This window comes from Pithys albifrons, chromosome 19, assembly GCF_047495875.1.
Source record: "Pithys albifrons albifrons isolate INPA30051 chromosome 19, PitAlb_v1, whole genome shotgun sequence".
In the NCBI taxonomy this organism is placed as follows: domain Eukaryota; kingdom Metazoa; phylum Chordata; class Aves; order Passeriformes; family Thamnophilidae; genus Pithys; species Pithys albifrons.
In genome coordinates this window covers 7,131,312-7,151,129 of record NC_092476.1, presented here as the reverse complement: position 1 = coordinate 7,151,129, position 19,818 = coordinate 7,131,312, and the positions used below count along the sequence as shown (strand labels likewise).

Sequence of the window (19,818 nt, the reverse complement as noted above, 5' to 3'; positions counted from 1 at the left end):
TCAGCCTTACCACAAACTATGTGGAATCTATTAAGACAGAAGGTGCATTTTTCATTCTAATAAGATAGAAACTATTTGTGCTAATTCTACAGAGGAAAAATTACAAGCCCACTGCAGAGCTGAGCCAGAGTGACATTTCCATACAGGAGTTGACAAAGTTAAATGCCTAATTAGTGGTCCAATTTAGAGGGTATATGAGAATCTCTGGTGCCCACTGCAGTCAAAGGAAATTACACAAGATTTTAAAAGGTAAGTAATTATAGATTAAAATAAATCAGGACACTTATGAGACACCTAATTTTGTCTGTAGAAGCCCAGCATAAGGCAATTGTGATTACTTCTGTCTATATCTTAATAGCTATTTATTCCAGTCATTTAACACAGGTTTTGCTTAATTAAAGCCACATAATTAAGAAGCTATGTGAACACAGTGTCTTTGTAGCACAGATTGGGCTTCAGATATAAATGTTCATCATCTGGCCCTCCTTTTAAAAGTCCTATTCATGCTCCATCCCCTTTCTCCTTGGCTTAGGCTTGCTGCCCATTTTCTCCAAAGCAGGGCCTCCCTGGCACTCGGCCTCTGCTGGCAGCAGACAGGAGTTCTCTCAGTCCTTCAGCTCTGGGTTCACTCCTCCTTTGCAGCAGAGGCCACAGAGAACGAGGACATGCTTTTTCTTTTGTTTCCAAACAACTGTTACAAGCTGCTGTGCCCATGAGAAGTGCCAGGATCACAGCATGGTCTGCTCTTTACCCCCAAAGACGTGTCGCATCAATTTGCACTTTCCTGAGCCTCATCCCCGTTAAGCCAGACAATGGAAGCATTTATAAGAGAGCACACATGCATCTGGCTTAATCTGGATTTGTCACTGCTTCATTTTAATTAGACTAAACAGTGTTCAAGACTTGGTCCTACTGCAAAGCTTGGTCATATTTTCCCAAAGCCATAAAAATAAATAAAACAAAACCCATGGAGTCTGCTTCTACATTCAACTACTTTATGCAAGACCTTGTCTGGACAGGATATTTCCACTGTTTTCTCACAGCAGAGCAATGCAGAGGCAGCAGAACAGGCTCATTAAGGCTGACTTCTTTAATGTCACAGACAAGAGCTTAAATGCAGCCAGGCTGAAAGCAGCACTTTTTTGTCATCTCTGTTCTCAGCCAACAACACAGACCTGGTATTCTTAATCCTTTTTTGTATTTTTTTCAAAAGAACTTGGAGATATTTTTGCAGGCCCCTCCTCATCCAAGTAGCTATTCCCTCCTCCCTAAATCAACGTGTTGTTCTATAACAATTACAAACCCAGTGAGAAATAAAAACTGAGACCAAAGCTCTGGGCTGGGCTCAGGTTGGATGGAATCATGCAGAGAAACTACTAATTGTAACAACAAGACAGGAAATTCACAGTAAGGAGCTGACTATGGAAAAGCTCATGTGTGGCAGAGAGATGGAAGAGCCTGTTCCAGGCCTAGGGAGCAGCATGAATAAGGCATGACACCAGGAAGAAGACTGGAGAAGCAGCAAGGCAAGACTGGCATATCCAAAAGGGCTAAGAGGGAATGTCATTAAGAGATATGGGTTGGGTAAGATCCAGAGGGTTCTTCAAATGAGAATGAGTAACTGAAATTGAATACAGAAGCCACAGGAGAGAGTCAAGGAACAGAATGACGGGGCCAGAGAAGCAAGACACAGCTAACATGACATTTTTAATACACCAGAGAAATGAATCATGAAGAGAGAAGACAAATGAAGTCACAGAGGTCAAGGTAAGAGTTTGAAGTGGGAACAGAGAAGGAAGGATGAGTTTCCATGAGATAATACAGCAAAAGAAACAGCAAGTCTTGGCAAGGACCTAAACATGGAACAAGAAAGACCAAGAAGTGATGTGGGAAGCTGCAGAGGGTCAACACAGGACAGGAGTTGTGAGGGGTTGGTAAAACAAGCAGCAGCTCCACTTCCACAAACGGAGTGTGTGATGGCAGCAGGGCAGACAAGAATGGATGTAAGATGGAAGGGGCTGGAAGGGAGGCTGAAAGCAACAGCACAGATCTGGAAATGCATGTGAGAACAGTGCTTTCCCACTTCTGCTCCATCCAAAATGAAAACACATTCAAGCTAGACTGGGCAATCTCTCATTCCTCCTCATCCCCCCAGCTCTTCCAGACAACATTCCCTACTAACCTGGCATTTGAAACTCTTCAAATACTCGGCCCCCACCTGATCTTCTCGCTCAAACCCCGGTGCCTTCTTGTAGCTGCCGGCTGCTGTTACTGAGTCTGGAGGAAAACCAATGGTCTCCAAGCTGTGGGGCTTTCCAATGGCACCGGGAGGGGACCCACATATATTAGATGGGCTTCCAAGACTGCTGTTCCTACAAAGAATCTAACAGAAGGAACAAGTGTCAGGAAAGCACAGCCAGCCAGGAGCAATGGCATGAAGGGGAGAGGCACCCCATGGAAGTGCTCACTCACTTCACTGACAGTCAACAAAACTACACAAGCTTCTGGTAATTAGAAAAACAGGAAAAAGCTCCACTGGATTTTTACAGTCCCACAATTATGGTTTTACTGTCACTGCTTTGGAGTGCAGTCTTGTAAAATCCAACCTACAGCTCTAGTGACATTTATTCTTTTGGAGGCCTCAAATGTGACTGATGAAGTTTCCAACCTGACCATAACTCTCTTTTCTTTCCTTAGGCTACAGAGGATCTTGTCTGACTCTGGGGAGTAGTGTGGAACCTGGAAAGGTGCTCTGTCAGTCAGAGCAATCAAACATACCTGAGCTATGTGTAATATTGTATTTTTTGCTTTCCAGTTGGAAATCTGAAAGCTTTAATGCAGACACAAGTCAAGTATCAACAGCTGCATTAAAAAACCTGAATGATTTCCAACAGTTCCATTCTTTGCACTAATACCAGGGACCACAATCACATGCAACAAGGCTAGTTTTGCACTGTAGATGAAGCCACAGACAGCAGTAAGATGAGTTTTAGAGAATGTTTCCACTTGGATCAATGCAAATATTCCATTTCTCTGGGACAAGAAATTATCCACCTGCACTGGCAAGCACGACTGTGCTCCAGACACCACAGATTCAAATGTGGCACAGTCTGGGCTGGCATTAGGGGGAAAAAAATAAAAAAAATGGAGCAGCCTACAATGTTTTGGTTTTATTTTTATACAGACATTCTGCTGTCCACGCTTCCCTACAGTTGCAAAGATACTACTCACTGTGGTGGAGGTGGGGCTAGTTGGCAGAGTTCCTGATTTATTCCACACCTACAGTACAAATACAAAACAGAACAGGCCACGTGAGGCTGGTGGCTACAGGGACCTTTTTTTCTCTGATTAATTCATCATGTAAAATGATCACCAGCAAAGCCATATTTGTTTGCAAGCTACATGCAGATGCCCTGTGGAGTGATGAAGTCACAGACAGACATGTGTTGCCATTTGGCACAAATCCAAGAATTAGGAAAGACTGTTTAAAAGACTGTAAGAGCTTGAGATAGAAAAGACCTAAACAGTCTAATAAGTAGGAGGTATCTTCAATTTCTCTGCAGTTTTCAGAGAATTTAGATGATACATTCATAAGATGAAGAGGTTTTGGTTTTTACTGCTTTTCACAGTGTTATTTAGTAAGAGACAATATGTCCAGGCTTTTCAAGATCTGTTTGGAATTCTAGCTGCAATCAAATTCAGGACAACTATGAACTGTTAGGTTGGCTCTGGCACCAATAAAATCAAACTCAGCTTTTCTTCTAAAAGAGAGGGAGTAAGATAAAGCAGAGGTCCTAAATGAGTTCACCTCATTCTGACCAGTTTCAAATGAGTTAAACTCAAGTCATTTTACCTTCTCAAAACGTCAACCAACTATTTGAAAAGGTTACACACCTTATCAAGAGCAGTGCAAACAGGAAAGACTTAACAAACAGGAAAAAAACTAAATAAAAATTTAGTCAGCATTCTGTGGGCTTCTTATCTGACTCTGAGTATCTGCCCAGCATTTAAACATCTCCCTTCTTGTATGGACAACTAAAACAAGGTATTACCAACAACCTGGGGCATTACTTAAAAATATTCCAGAGTTCAGCTGTCACCAGAAGAAGGAGAGGGAGGGAACTAAGGATATCCTATAATGCAACACACAATATGCACAGGCTAAGCCTCTGAGATTACATATGTAAACAAACCCAATTGTAGTTATGTACTTTAGAGGTTGTTGGCTCACAGCCTTTAATTAGAGGACTTGGAAACTAAGCCCAATATGTACCTCCAGACAGGAAGGAGTTGGGCTTCATGTGCGGATATATTCCACTTCCCTGAGAGTACATCAACAAACACTGCACAGAAAGGAAGGCTTAAAAACTTTATAGGTGAGAGGACAATACTAAAGCCACTGAATGCAACCAACCTCTAAGAAGCGTGGAACTGAGAACTAAAATAAAAACCTCATATCCTTTGGGCTTTTTGGATAGTTAAGATTCCTCTTCTTAGAAGAAAGAAAAGTGACTCAGAGAAACCCAGATGATGGGCAAGGTTTCTCCACGGGGCTACATACATTGCTAAGGTCTGGGGCATGTGGACTGGAAGGGCTGACTGGAACAGAGTCCCCAGCTGCTGATGGCATGTACATCACTGGCCCTGGCTGTGTGGGGCTGGACACGGCCGAGGATTGCTGCAAATCTTCACTGAGGGCAGGCTCTGCAAGGGATAAAAGCACAGGGAACGTTACTCAAAGCTGTAAAATCGCAGTGGAGCACAAGACATTTAGAAACAAGAATATCTAGATATTCCTGAAAGAAAAAATACTCCACAAGCACCTACTTACTTATGTAGAAGCAAAGAGAAACTTTACTTGGCAAAGAGCTACCACTCTCTAATACTCCTTACATTATTACTGACATCACATATACACTGTGCTGCTCTTCAGTCCATTAATGCTGCTCCAAAATTATCTTCCCTGCATGAATTGTGTGTTATTCATTCAGCTCTCCTGAACTAAGCAGAGCTGCCCTCATTGCTAGGCACAAAATTGATGGGTGCATTATGATTAGCTGAGGGAGTTAAGTTTCCATCTGTGCTCAGTACAAACCACTACCAAAAAAAAAGTGTCAGTGGCTCAGAAGGTAGAGATGCTGTGACTTGTAGTATTTACATCTAACAAAAGTCAGCATCTTTACAAAAACTACAGAATTGACACTACACATGTATTGCAGTATCTTTGAAGTGTTGGTTTTAACACAATTCCTGCTAATAATCAGCAAAACTCATGATAGGAGCAGATATAATAATGGACTCCTATTATTTTAATGGCATTAGGCCCTCAGTGTTCAGCTGGCTAAGGCAGGGCTAAAAGATGTCACTCCCTAAGACAGCACAAGAAATAACCAGGTTGGAAGGACCAAAGTGCCACAGAATGTTACTCTCCCTTTAAGTAGTATAATATTAAATGCAGCAATCTTGCTAGGAATAAGGCATCCCCATTCAAAAATACTGTATTATACACAAGGAAGTTTGCAAAACATTGTTCCTTTATCAAGATTTCATTCTGTAAAGCTTGCTGGATCACACTGTAGTTGCACTGCTGTGTTTTGGGCCATTACAGCCCACAGCTCCAGCTATAATTACTGCTTGTTGAGAAGGCTTCCTATAAAAGGAACTGCATAACCTGTAGGGAATTTACTCTAACCATTCCTTGACAAAGGCAGCAATTACTAATTCCCTCATTTACAAAGGATAATGAAATAACAAAGACATTTTCTCAAGGCCATGTAGTGAGTCAGTATCAGAGCCAATCTACTGAGTTCTGAGTAACCTGCTCTAATTGCTGCAAAGTCAGCAGTGAGTTTGGAAGTGTAAAAACTGAGTAGAAGCCAAAGGACAGGAACTAATCATTATTTATGAATGTTAGTACCCACCTGTATATAGAACTCTCACAACCCAAACAGCATCATTAGATGATTAAAGTGAGGATTGAAATAATACACTATAAATCAGGGAGCTATGGAGAAAAGAGGATTTAAGGAAAAGCAGAAAAAAAGCTGCACATTCTTCTTCTCCAACCTGACTTAGAGATTTAAACTCTAAGTAAAACTTCATTAATAGTAGAACAGCATTAATTTTTTTTTAATGGATCAATATATTATCTGTAATTAGCAACATCATTCTCAGTTTTTTAAAACAAACATAACACTTTGCAGCTTAGCTAGGTATAGTTCATCCATGCACAGAAGAGAAGCAGCTTTGCCCATTTCTGTTCTCCTGAACTGACAGAACTGAGCACTTCAGAGGGAACAGAGGGAGATCCTTCAAGAGACAGGGCAGTGAGAGCCAAGGGCCAAGTCCTACAGAGCACCTACTGCCTCCAGCTCTGCCAACACCTTCCACAGTGGCATGGTTTTACAGAAATTATCAAAGTTAAATCTTTGTTTTTGAAAATCCCTCACAGAAGCTCTAGTTTTGCAGCCCTATATTTTAAACTCTTTTGGTCAGTAGCTCTCCATAACTCAAATACCCATGGAAGGATGAGAGAAGTATTCCACGTACGTTCTACATGTGCAAAGGCACAGAAGGGTCCTCGGGGACAGCTGCCAGACTGCTGCATATCATTGCATTTGGTGGATTTGTAGATCTAAGGATAGGAAAAAAAACAAAAAAAACAGACATGAACAGAAAATAACAATGACCACCAGCCCAGGTACAAAAGTTCTATGAAGAAACTCGGCAGCCAGGTAGGGACAGAGATAAAAGGTGCAAAGGCCAGGAGAGCTCAGGGTGACCATTTCAGTGCTTTGCTTCAAAGAAAGGAAAACCCACTGTAGTTCTGGAAACACCAAAATATGCCCATCACAAGTAGAGCTTACCCAAAAACCACCCCACCATGCACCAGCTCACCCAAAGTTCACCATTTGCCATGAAGTCCCTCAGTCTCACTCATGGAAGCTCCATGGGTATTACAAATGGCAAAAGGTAGGAAACAGTTGACAGAACACAGCACAGAAAGTTACAGGTACATGTTTGCAAGGAAAATAACAAACCATTGACAATGATTGTAGCAAATGGATTATTCCCTTTCCCCCCAGTTTGACAGGCGGTGACAATGGTTACTTTGCCGATACGGGCCCAACAAAGCTTTTCAACACTGTAACACGAAGCAGACTACGAAAAGGTCTTAATTACACTTTCTGTAAGGATATAGGAATGCTCTGGGCATGCTCACAGCTAAGAGCTTGGTGGTGTTTAGTGCTATCATCGTCATTAACCACAAACTTTTATTCAAGGAAACAGATGCTGTATGCTCATGTGCAGACCCACATCATGCTTTCCTGAACACTCCATACATGAGACTGCTCTTACACATGAGTTTCCCCCCACTTTTCTTACCTCCTCCCACGTGGTCTACCTAATGAAAAAGCACCTCTGCCAAGCAGCTCAGTCTCAGCTTGCTTACAACATGCAGCTTCTCTGTACCCCAGGACCACACTACAAGCAGCCCACGTATTCTCCCACCTGGCACACTAATTTACTTCATAAGACTGGAATGCTTTTGCTTTTTTTATCAGCTACAAAATGGAGAGAGGAGGTTACTGTACCTCTGGATGGAACTGCTGTTCTGTGCGAGTGTGGCAATATTGGCATGAGTCTCCATTTTCACACTTACTGGGATCTCCCCACTCGTCTCCATGTTTCACACTGGGACATGGTGAAGATCTGTGTAAATAAGGTGACAGGAGAACGTGTCAGACTCATAGATGTGCTTTGATTACTTCAAGCAGGGGGAGGGAGGTGAGTCTCCTGCTCTGCTGTGCTCCCCTGAGACCCCACCTGGAGCACTGCATCCAGCTCTGGGGCCCCCAGCATAGGAAGGACATGGACCTGCTAGAGCAAGTCCAGAGGGAGCCACGAGGATGCTCCAAGGGCTGGAGCACTCCTGCTATGGAGACAGGCTGGGGGATCTGGAGTTGTTCAGTCTGGTGTGAGACAGTTCTGGGGAGACCTGAGAGCCCCTTCCAGTGCCTTAAGGATCTCCAAGAGAGCTGGAGAGGGACTTGGGACAAGGGCATGGAGTGACCAAACAAGGGGAAATGTCTTCAAACTGACACAGGCCAGAGTTAAATGAGGTATTGGAAGGAATTCTTCCCAGTGAGAGTAGGCAGGCCCTGGCACAGGTTGGACAGAGAAGCTGTGGCTGCCCCATCCCTGAAGTGTCCAAGGCCAAATTAGATGGGACTTGGAGCAACCTGGGCTGCTGGAAGGGGGCGGAACTGGCTGATCATTAAGGTCCCTTACAAGCCAAACCATTCTATGATGTTTGAATTCCTTGATTGTGGGGCAGGTTTGGCTGCCCACCCTCAGCTGTACAATCAGCCTGGCTGCTGCTTCCACAGCCCCCACCCAGCTGCTACTGCATCTCCTTCCCCTTCTTCCAATTTCCCAATGAAAGAAACATGGCTTAACTCTCCATTTGAAACTAAACACAACTTGAACCAACACAACTTAACAATATTAGCAGCTGATGTGATTAGTGTCAGAGACTCTGGGTCTGGTTTCTGTTTTGGAACTGCACCTTCATAGAAAGCTAAGAAGTTAATTGGCTAATCCTAAAACACATAATACCCTTACAGCAGTATGTTTCCAGGTTTATAGTGTGGCCCTATGGAAAAGAGGCTGAGTCAGGTCACTGGGGAAAAGGCAAGTCCATTTTCTTTCTCTCAGACAGGAACAATTCTTTTACCCAGATCTGAATTTTTGCTGTGACCTACTTCCCTGCTCTTTATGCTCTTAACCATTCCCTCAAACAACAGCAGAGGGAAGCAGATAGCAGCACCAGCACAGGCGACATGAGAGAGAGAGAAGCCACATCAGCTGGGGGTGGGGAAAACACAGGAGTGAGTGGAGATCTGGAAGGGAGAAGCTTTCACCCCTTCCCTTCCCAAAGGGCCCAGGCAGGGGCAGAAAGCACAGAGCTGCTGCATGAAGACTGCCTTAGTGTTCCTGTTCCTCCTGAAAGTGTTGGATTAACGTTCCTTTGGTTTCTGTTTGTTTAATTTCTTTTAAATACAGAATTTCAGTGCCAATTCAAAAATTTCTGTGAATGCTGGGGGTGGGGAAGGGAAGCAAGAACATCCATGGCGTTTTCTCTCTTCGCTTTCTGGTCTGCCCTTATGTTTTTCAAAAAGGAACTAAGGAAAAGCCCCACTGAGAACACAACAAAAGCTCTGTTGTGTTGGAGGAAATGAGGGCCTATAATTTGGATGAAATGCGTTCAGGGAGACACAGCACGCTGAAAAATCCAGTGACAGCTGAGTGACAGAACACCCTGGTGCCTCAAAAGCTGAGCCCTCAGCAGCTGGTTAGGAATGCATGTCCAGCTACAGTGCTGCTCATGATCCCCATCACCAGGCACACACAACAAGCAGCCTGATGATTCTGAATCCTTTACCATGAAAGCGCTGCTGTGTGAGTTTGTTTCTGGGTGGGGATTAAAACTTTCTTTTGTTTTCTTTTCTCTACGCTGTTTCCTAAAGCAGAATTTTATGTGGGAAGGGGAAGCCAGACACAGGTCTGTTGGCCATAAAATCAGAGTAGTAACATGATTTAACAATTCATTTATTAGAGATACTGGTTCCTATATACAGGAAAACTTGTTTAGTTTGTTATCCTTCTCCTAGGGTGAAACAACAGTTCATCACATCTGCCCTTAGAGATACACTAAAAACAACTACCTAGCAGTCAAAATCCTGGATCTTTCATCACAGATTTCCAATACACTGCACCACTCAGCTGGGAAGTAGAATATCCAGGATATCAGTACCTGTATTTGTGTTTTCTTGGACTTCTTCTTCTGTCTTTGCTATTGTGGTAGTAGGGACAGGCATAGCCCTGGCGACAGAGCCGGGGGGGTTTCTTACACTGCTCTGTCTTGTAATTTCCCAACACATACGTTGTATCTGCAAAATAAGCAAGCAGTCAGTGGGACATGACCACAACCTATGTTTACTATAGAGAAGTTTTTGTCAGGAGCAGGCACTCCAGGGAGACCAGACTTTGCCAGGCCCACAGATCCTAAGTGACACTCACCTTGCCACCTTGGCTCCTCACTGAGTATCTTCTCTATCATGGCATGGCTGGCAGCGACTGCAGACTGACCCTCTATGCCACCTTCAGATGTTGTCTGACCATTCTGCAAAGCCTCCATTGCCTGAAGCTCCCTTTGGGTAGAGTTAAATGAACAGATTGAGCAGATGAAGAGTCAGACAAATGAGTATAAAAACTGACATACTGGAGCATTTCCTAAGTGGGTGCATATCAGTCATGCATTTTTTGTCAGAGTATCTTAGCTAAACACGAACTGCAATTAAAAAAAACTTAATTCCCTGGGAATTCCAGATGCATTATTTTGACCCCCCTCCCCAAGATTCCAAACTGTAATCCCTTCCCCCACTTTGAGAATCCTCCTGAAGGTTTTGTAGATTTGCCTTATTAGGAAGGGATATTTCATCATCACTCCACTTCATGCTGAAGCAGAACTGTCCCCACTTTTCATTTGGGTACAGAAACCACATTTTTCACACAGAGCCTCCCAATCTCCACTCCTCTTCTCCCTGTGCTGCTTTCTAATGCATGAGTTTATGTGGTAAGGGGAAGCCAGACGCAGCTCTGTTTGCTGTAAAATCAGAGTTGTAACATGATTTAACAATTGATTTCCACAACAATTCATGTCCTGCACTCACCTGATGTCGTACACCGGCGAGCGCAGGTCGTGGGGCCCGTGGGCGAACGCACAGTGCACCCCGTTCTTCGTGCAGTTTCCCTTGGAGTCTGTCTCATGGATGCAGATTCCAGTTTTGTAGTAGCGTAGGTGATACCTCCTCTCTGTGTCTCCAGTAGTTCTATGCAAGAAGGGACACCTGAGGGATGCAAAGAGGGGAAGAACAAAGTTTAGTCACGTAGGTGATGGATTCAGTATTCCCTGCACTGCTGATACAGGACACTGCACCTGACAACACCTTTGCTAACTGTGCTCCTTCCTGTGTGCTGTTCCAATGCTACAGAGAACCCCCAAACGTGTCACTACACAGGATATAGTTTCCCTCCCAAAAAGACAACTGGATTTTTATACAGCAGCACCTTACTATTCTGGACTAGTGACTGTCAGGGATCTGGAAAAGAGCAAAGACACTGCCAAGGTGTCCTGATGTACTGGCTGGGATTGAAGGGCCTCACATGGCACATACCATTTCCTCAGCAGCCCTTCAAGACTACTGTTACTGTTTCCTGCTGATGTACCTAAAGATGCAGCCTTTATGCAGAGCACGGGACAAGAAAGGAGAATAACAACATTAAAATTTTAACTTGGGTTTTATTGCCCCTCTTAGGCAGAGAAGGAACAAGCTATCCTGATAAACTTTTAAAGAAATAGCCAAATTAAACAGGCAAAGTTTAGATACTGCAGCATCAAGCTAAAAATACAAATCAGAGTTCTGAGATGACAACAGCATTCATTCACTGAGTGTGAGCCAGATATCAAACTGATCTAAAAGCCAAAGCCCACAAATACACCATTTCCAGTGCCTCACAGATCTCTTCCAACAAAGAAGAAAGTATTGAAACCGAAGCTTCAGGCTGAGGGATTATTCCATTCTGCTCATAAAAACTTTACTTAATTGGGTAGAAAAAAATATGGTTTTCCTGATAAATAGTCTTTTTGTGTGTTTATACTGGCACCATGAAAGGGAACTGAAATTCCATCTTTCTACAACATCTCTACAGAAAACACTCCCCATATTTGACCGCACTATTTGGCTACACTATTTATTCTTCCATATCTGTCACATGGCTAAAGTTATAGTCCTGGGTTAACCCCTTAACTGCTGGGGTCTGCCACATGCACAGCAGAAACACTTGCAGTTAAACTTATTGTCATCATGGGGAGAGAAGACCAAAAAACCCAAACTCTTCCTCATGTTGCCTTATTCTGGGTACTTTTCACTTCCCTACTGGTTTCTTGAAAGTTCAGGAAGACAAAATAAACTGATCTGGTTTTAAAAGTTGCGGAGAGAGAACTCAGGGGGCAGACTAGAAGACAAAGCTCCTCCTTTTTCTTCAATCTGTGGAAAACTAAGTTACCCTGCTAATGAGCAAGCACTGGTACTTGAGAGTCAGGCACTTGCAGGAACAGAGTCTTTCTGAACCTCTTTGTCACTCTGCTGTTTATCCCACCTGAACTTTGCTGGACATGTCAAGGACAGAGAATTCCCAAGAGCCAAATTCCCATCTAAGTCACGCTCAGCACTGTCCCTGCAGCAGGCCAGGAGCACACGGGTTGCTATTACAGCTTTTACATCTGGTCTCACATTACGTATGTGCCAAAGCAGCTTTACTGCTGACTTGCCTCATCTCTACAAGAACCGGCCGGAATCATCACCTGGACTGATCCCAAAAGCCTAATGCCTGAAAAGCAGGGTGCAGTCCTTTACTCACTCATCTCCTTCCGGGCAGATTCCCGTGGTCTCGTCATACTTGGTGCAGTAGATGTCGGGGCTGTAGTTGAAGGTGCCGTCGCGGCGGCGGATGGACCTGCGGCGGCGCTGGTTCACGAAGTGCCAGTGGAAGCAGGTGTAGGGCCGGTGCTGGGTGCACTTGTGCTGCACAAAGAGCGGGCACTGCTCTGTGCGGAACTCCTTCAGGTACCTGCGGGCACAGAGCCAGCAGCAGAGGGTCAGGAGAGGGATGCAGGGATGTCCAGGCACCCCACGGGCAAAGAGCCAGCAGCAGGGGGTCAGGAGAGGGATGAAGGGCTCAGGGGATGACCAGGCACCCTGCGGGCACAGAACCAGCAGCAGGGCGTTAGCAGAGGGATGCAGGGCACAGAGCCAGCAGCAGGGCGTTAGCAGAGGGATGCAGGATGAAGGGCTCAGAGGATGTCCAGGCACCCCACAGGCATAGAGTCAGCAGCAGGGGGTTAGCAGAGGGATGCAGGGCACAGGGGATGTCCAGGCATCCCACAGGCATAGAGCCAGCAGCAGGGGGTTAGGAGAGGGATGCAGGGCACAGGGGATGTCCAGGCATCCCACAGGCATAGAGTCAGCAGCAGGGGGTTAGGAGAGGGATGCAGGGCACAGGGGATGTCCAGGCATCCCGCAGGCATAGAGCCAGCAGCAGGGGGTGAGGAGAGGGATGCAGGGCACAGGGGATGTCCAGGCATCCCGCAGGCATAGAGCCAGCAGCAGGGGGTTAGGAGAGGGATGCAGGGCACAGGGGATGTCCAGGCATCCCGCAGGCACACAGCCAGCAGCAGGGCATTAGGGGGGTGGGATGCAGGGCACAGGGGATGTCCAGGCACCCCACAGAGCCCAACATGAGCCACATCCATCAGAGATGCCAACTGCCGCCCCCACACCCTCCCTGCTGGCACTCCCAGGCTGGGAGCTGCTGGTGTCTGTAATGGCAAGATATCCATTACACACAGGAATGCAACAAGAGCTGAAATTACTTTCTGTCGGGATCGTTTTGAAGACACTTTTCAGGAGCTTAGAAAATGGTTTGTGAGAAAACAGAACTCTTAAGTACTTTTATATCCATTTCTATCCCTAAACCTGTGACCTACCTGGGCAAAAAGGGGTTTCCCTCCTACAAATTCAGTTTAAAAAACCAACCAACCAAACAAATACTTCTCTGAGCCATGTTTAAAGCTTCAAGTTACTGAGAAAGAAAGATTTTTAAACTCTTTCATGTCTTATCCTAGAGGTTTAAACTCAGCTTCTTCAGTACGTGGCCAACTATAAAATTAAAATTAACCAATTTCTCTCTTGCAATAGCGTCAATTCAGGGCTCAGTCTTAAAAAGTGGGATAACTATCCCCAAACTCCCACATGCTTACATTGCTTTAATTTCAATGAAATTCTCTGGAAGTGGATGTCTTCTTTTATCCCGAGAACTAAAGAAGTCACAAGCTTTTATTTGTGACACTAATAACAGTCTCTAAACCCAGATTGTAGAGGATTACAAAATGGTTTAGATCAACATAATGATCTGACTGTGATCTGTGTGTAGGTGCTTACAAAATCCACGCTGCTGAAACCCACGGGCTGCTCTGTGTTTATGGGGAACATCCAAACAGCTCCCAGAGCTCAGACCCGAATCCCACCAGGTTCGGTCTCAGAGACACATCCACAAACACAGAAGATCTGGAGCATTCTGGCCTCTTACATTTAGAGGTCAGTGTAAAACAGCGAGTACCAAAATTTGTAGGTCAAAATCAAAATGCGAATATTCTGCTGGAAGCAACAGGATGATATAACAGGAGATACGGACTCGTTTTAAACTGCGTATGTAACAAAATGGAGTTCAGGAATTTGTCTAGTACTCATTCTCATGTCAGACAATCTTTATCTCGTATTTCTAAACAAATGGAAAGAAGTCTGATGCCCAAAGATGTATTTACAGATAATATCACCATGCTAGGCTCATTCTGAAAGCAACATCTGTAAATAAAGCCTCCTTTCCTCTTTACCCCAGCTGAAGAGAAAGCCTCAGGAAAATGCACAAATTCAACCAAAGTGGTTTTATTTGTTTGCTGTGAAGAGAGAGTATCACTGGCAAGAGCTTTCCTACATTGGATTTTGCAAGCATGAAAGGATAAAAGCTCTTCTTCCTCTTCAGTCTCTAAATACGTGAGATTTGCAGGTTCTGCAGCTCTGGATCTGCGACGCCCAGGGCTGGAATCCTCTGCAGTGGCTGGAAGCCCTTCCCTACCCCAGCCCATCTGTCCCCTGCAATCCAGCGTGGCTGGAACAGTAACTGCACTGGGGCCCAAGGCTTTACAGCAGGAAAACCAGAGCCAGCTGCAGAAACGGGTCTGTTCAGCATAGGTGAAGGCTAAAAACACCACTCTGCTCCTGTTCACTGACAAAAATCCAGCTCCCTTCAAATGGACATCCCTACTCCGGCCACAGCAGCAATTTGTCTGAAAACTGAGGGCTGTAGTAAAATTCATCCATTCTTGAAAAGCTTTCTAAGCTGTTGGACCAAGTACAGCTGTAGAAGGTGGAATCTCACAGATTATTTTATCTTATTAGCACAGTTAGAAGACTTGGAACAGAAGTGACTGTAACAATATTTTTGTTAGAAAGGGAATTAAGCAACCTTAAGCAGGACACTTCTTAAACTGCTGTCCACAATCACCAGTCTCTTCCACCCCCACATCTCCATGTACATGAGGTTTGTGTTACTCCCACTTTACATATGTGCAAACAGCAAAACAGCTGGCTACACACTCCAGCCAGTATCATACAGCAATGGGAATCTGTGACAGAAACCAAGAGCATCTCAGCTCCTCCATCTTCACCGAGTCCTGGGCTTAAATTCAAGAACAGCATTCTGAACCTCCTCAATGCTCTGGACACTAAGGGAGGATATCAGACTTACACAACCCAGGTATTGAGTCCAGCACTCCAGACTTGCAGTGATAGGCAGGTATAAAACACTTAAAAATCCCAGAATTTAACAACTGCACGATCAGCTGAGCTGAAACAGCTTCCCTTTAGCAGGGAAGTTTAAAAATACACACACTGACTAGGGATTTCGGTCTCCAGTGTCTCAATTGTTGCTGAAGAGCATTTGAAAATTAATTGCGTTTCATGATTGGCTAAACTCCCTGGAGAAACATTTATTATAATGTAAATGAGAGATAATTACATAAGTAAATGGTTCACCTGAAAAGTGTTTAACACCTAACTTGCTTCATCAGAAAGTCATTCTTCAATGCTGTCTATTAAATAAATGATGTCTCACTTAATTTCAAAGCAAGTCCTGCAAACAGGTGCCAGAGCTCCACATGAGACATTAACTGTGCACAATCACCTCTGCAACAGACTGGAGAAAAAGGAGAGTTGTCACATTAACTCGCTCATTTCAAGCCTTTCAATCACTGCTTTGGTTTTTTCTTTTTCCCAAACCACTACAACGTTTTAAATCACCCTCCTCCACAATAGCCTGAATAGTAAATTGCCTTATAGCCCTTTATTTTCTTGATCCATGAAGTGAGTTTGGGCTCCTCTGGGAGAACACTGACCACTCAACCAGCCACTTTGTATTAAAATATATGAAAGGCATCTAAACCACATGTGTTTTGGGAGCACAGAAAGGATACACAGCCCTCACCACTGCACTGTGGTGTCTCACAAAGCAGAAAGACATTAATATTTCAGTAGCCTCTTTGCAAAGGCTCTAAACAAAAATGCAGAGAACACTGTCATGACAGATCCTTCTGGTGTCAATGGTCTCTATAAATTTTTTTTCCCAGAACAGCTGAGAAAAGGAATTTTTGAACGACCCTTGAAACTGAAAACATGTTGAGAACTGGTACACATTTCACAGCGTGTCAGCCAAACGCTGTGTCTGTACAGGAAGAGGAAATCCAGCAATGATAACTTGCATTTCTCAACTCCTCTCAGGAAACTCTACAGCCCCTGCATGAGGGGCAGAAGAATTATTACCCCTATTTTATACAGGAGTTGCTTCTATATTTCAGGGTTTTTTAAATATATGTGTATATGTCATATTTTCAAACTAATACAATTGTTAAAAAAGTGGAAAGCACATACCACTGTCTCCTTCTGATACTACATTAACATCAACAGCAACACCCAAATTCCTGGAGGAAATGGCAGCATTTATGAGCTCTAGTAAACAAAGATGAATGCAATTCTAAACAAATAGGACAAGACTGGCCAGAACAATGCAGATCAAAGTCTGCAGCCTGAACCAGACTTGCTGCTGAACAGGATGGATGCTACTGGAAATAAAAGTTTTTTCACCAGGAAAGACAAGAGGTTCTTGGAGTAGTTTTGGGAACTCAGAGAGACCAACAGGAACAACAGAGTATTAGAAAAACCCCACTGGTACCCTGCTGAAATTCCACTCCCTCTGGAGTGGGACGAGGGAAGGGGCAGCGATTACTCTGTAAGAATTTACATAGTGGATAACTCAATACTCCAGGGCAGAGCAGCAAGTGTTTGGAATTGCAGCTTGGAATTGCAGTTTCCCCTCTGTCTGGGAGCTGCAGGAAAAAAGATGAATGGGGTGTAGGGGAAAAAAAAAATCAAACCTACAAAGGAGAAAAAAAAAACAACAAAAAGAGAGAAACCAAGAAGAAACTCTAACCAAGAAGTTTTTTATTTCTACACACCACGATTGCAGCCATGTCCTGGTCATGTCCATCACCTGCTGCTGCAGAGATCTCTTATTTCTTCTGCAGCTTTCCTGGTTCCCCCAGTGCACTGAAGCAGCTCAGTACACAGGATACCTGAATCCCTCCCGCTCCCAGGGCTGCAACTTCCTGCCAACCCTGACATAAGTCACACGTGCAGTGGAGTGAGCTCAGTTCAGGAAAATGTGCTGGTAATGCTCGAAGACAGCTGAGCTCCAAATTCCTCACAAAAGCTTTACCCAAAGCTCCCAGAAATCACTAGAAGACGCACACTGACACCAAGAGACAGTCCCTGCCTTGTAGCAGAAGGATCAGGAACACTGGGGAGAGAAATAATAGCGAGGAGCAAGGAAATGAAAGGATTAAAACCAACTCTTCCAAACTCTTGTTGCTTCTGTAACACAAAGCCAGGCTCACCTTTGCTTCCAACACCCCCTGCACTGTTTGAAAACTTTATGGATGTCCCAAGTTAAGCTCCTCTCCTTTACAGCTCTTCTTGTTTCTCCAGAGAGAGTGCTCAGGCATTGGAATGGGCTGCCCAGAGAGGGGGTGGATTCCCCATCCCTGGAGGTTTTTCAACTGAGCTTGGCCGTGGCACTGAGTGCCATGATCTGGTAAAGGGACTGGAGTTGGACCAAGGGTTGGACTTGATGATCTCAGAGGTCTTTTCCAACCCAATCCATTCTATGATTCCAAGTCAATCCCCTTTCTGCCAAAATTCCTCTCAGGAAGAGAGGAAGGACCAAAGTAAGCACAGAGGCTCATGAACAGGACCTGAACCTTCTGCATCAACACAGCACCAGAGAGAAAACCATTAAAAAATTGTTTGGGCTAATCCAGACTAGGACACCAACCACAAATGTAGGGCAATAGGGAGATCTGACACCACTGACACGGAGATCTCACAAAGGTGTGGGTGTGTTTACACCCAAGAAATGACTCCAGCACCTCAGGGAAGGTCTGGGCTGAGTGGGTGGGACCAGCCCTGCAGGTCTGGGGCCAGGGCAGTGCCAAACACAAACAGCTTTCACCTCAGCGTGCAGGTCCTCACTCAGAGCGCTGTCTGCTGCCAGTGGCGCTCAATCCCTGCATCCATCCACAAATTAACTGCTTGGTTGTGTGTTTTGTCTTGGGTTTTGGTTTCTTTGGGGTTTTTTTGTTTCAAACCAAGGCTTAAGGTCCTGATAAAATTTCAAGTATCAGGAAGAAACCCCTTTTCTGCCATTACCACTTATTTTAGCCCTCTCTGCCTTCTCTCAGCAAAGTATCACACTGGCAAAGATGTCATTTCATCGGCACAAAAGTCCGTGGGAATGCTGGGGACTTTTACTGGCATTTTTATATCAGAGGTGTCCTGCTGTTTCAGACAGGACTGTATGAGGCCCTGGACCTGTTCATGAAGTTTCAGGTGGCTCCAGATCACATCCTTCCTGAAAAACACAGTCTGACTGACAGAGGTCACTGCGCTCAGCTGCTCATCAGCTTTGCTTCTCTGGAGGCTCCTATTGACACTGAGCTGTGTTCACACACCAGGATGGAGAAAGGTTTCCTAATTTAAGGGAGAAAAAAATTTATATATAAATAAAATTATTAATTTGAAATGTATATATATAAAAATTATATTAATATATTATATATAATATATAATAATATATAAAAATGACAGCTATAAATTTCTATATGTGTGTGTGCATGTGTGTATAAATGTGTGTGTGTGTATATATATATAAAATATATATATAAAACCCCACCATCTTCACGTAAAAAGTTAAATTAGTGGTTTGAGCTAACACAGATAAAATTATCCAAAGTAAACCAGGGTGTGCTTACCCAACAGACTGTCTGCACAGTAGACAGCATTGCAAAACCCTGAATAAAAATAGCTAAGTACAGATATTGATATTTGTAATCCAATAATACCTATCTCTTGGAAATACTTTCAAAACTGCCATTTTCTTCTCAAAGAGCCACCCCCAACACAAGAAGAAAAGAGCTGTCCATATTAAATCAGCTTTCTAAATTCATTTCACCCTCATAAAATTTTATTGCAAAAGATGATATCAGACACCCTTTAAGTAAGAAACCCATGACTCAATTATTTTCTTTTACTCAACTGTGGTATTCCAATTGAAATGAGTCAGTAGTGCATGACAGAACCTACTTATTCCAACAGGATACTCAATAAAAATCCTACTAATGCACCTTTAGTTTAACATATTACTGATAGAGAAACCCCATGATATGCAGCTCTGACATTGCTCAGGAGTTTTTGCTCTTGGGGTAAAGGAGGTATTTCAGAATAAGAGGAAAAAAAATTGGGATTTAAATAATAGCATCATTCCAAAATAATTTGGAAGGCCTGATATCCATCAATCCCACAATGCCTTATAAAATGGTGGCATTTCAGTGCAAAGCTTCCTGACAGCAAACATGACCTTCAACTCAAGATTTCTTGGAATTTGAGAGGAAGAATTGAAATGAACAATTTAACTTCACAGGAGTTGCAGCTCCTGGTTCCCAGGGGTAACAAAGACATCCCCCAGCAGACCACCAGCAGCTGCTTTACAGCCCAAGCCTTTTCCAGGAGACATTCAGTGTCCTTC

The 19,818-nt window shown here is 44.0% G+C and overlaps 1 protein-coding gene across 4 annotated transcripts in view; it reads right to left on the bottom strand.

Annotated features, from left to right (window-relative positions):
• Positions 1–19,818, bottom strand: part of UNK (unk zinc finger) — a 46,436-nt gene that overhangs the window by 14,243 nt on the left and 12,375 nt on the right. For 3 of the 4 annotated variants that reach the window (XM_071573453.1, XM_071573455.1, XM_071573456.1), the window contains exons 2-10: positions 12,487–12,696; positions 10,737–10,913; positions 10,084–10,214; positions 9,818–9,953; positions 7,596–7,713; positions 6,550–6,634; positions 4,562–4,704; positions 3,232–3,279; positions 2,183–2,383 (exon numbers count right to left, since the gene is read on the bottom strand). In XM_071573453.1, coding sequence (XP_071429554.1) covers positions 2,183–2,383; positions 3,232–3,279; positions 4,562–4,704; positions 6,550–6,634; positions 7,596–7,713; positions 9,818–9,953; positions 10,084–10,214; positions 10,737–10,913; positions 12,487–12,696 — 1,249 coding nt within the window. The remainder of the gene's footprint in view (positions 1–2,182; positions 2,384–3,231; positions 3,280–4,561; positions 4,705–6,549; positions 6,635–7,595; positions 7,714–9,817; positions 9,954–10,083; positions 10,215–10,736; positions 10,914–12,486; positions 12,697–19,818) is intronic. The other variant, XM_071573454.1, reaches the window with a different exon arrangement.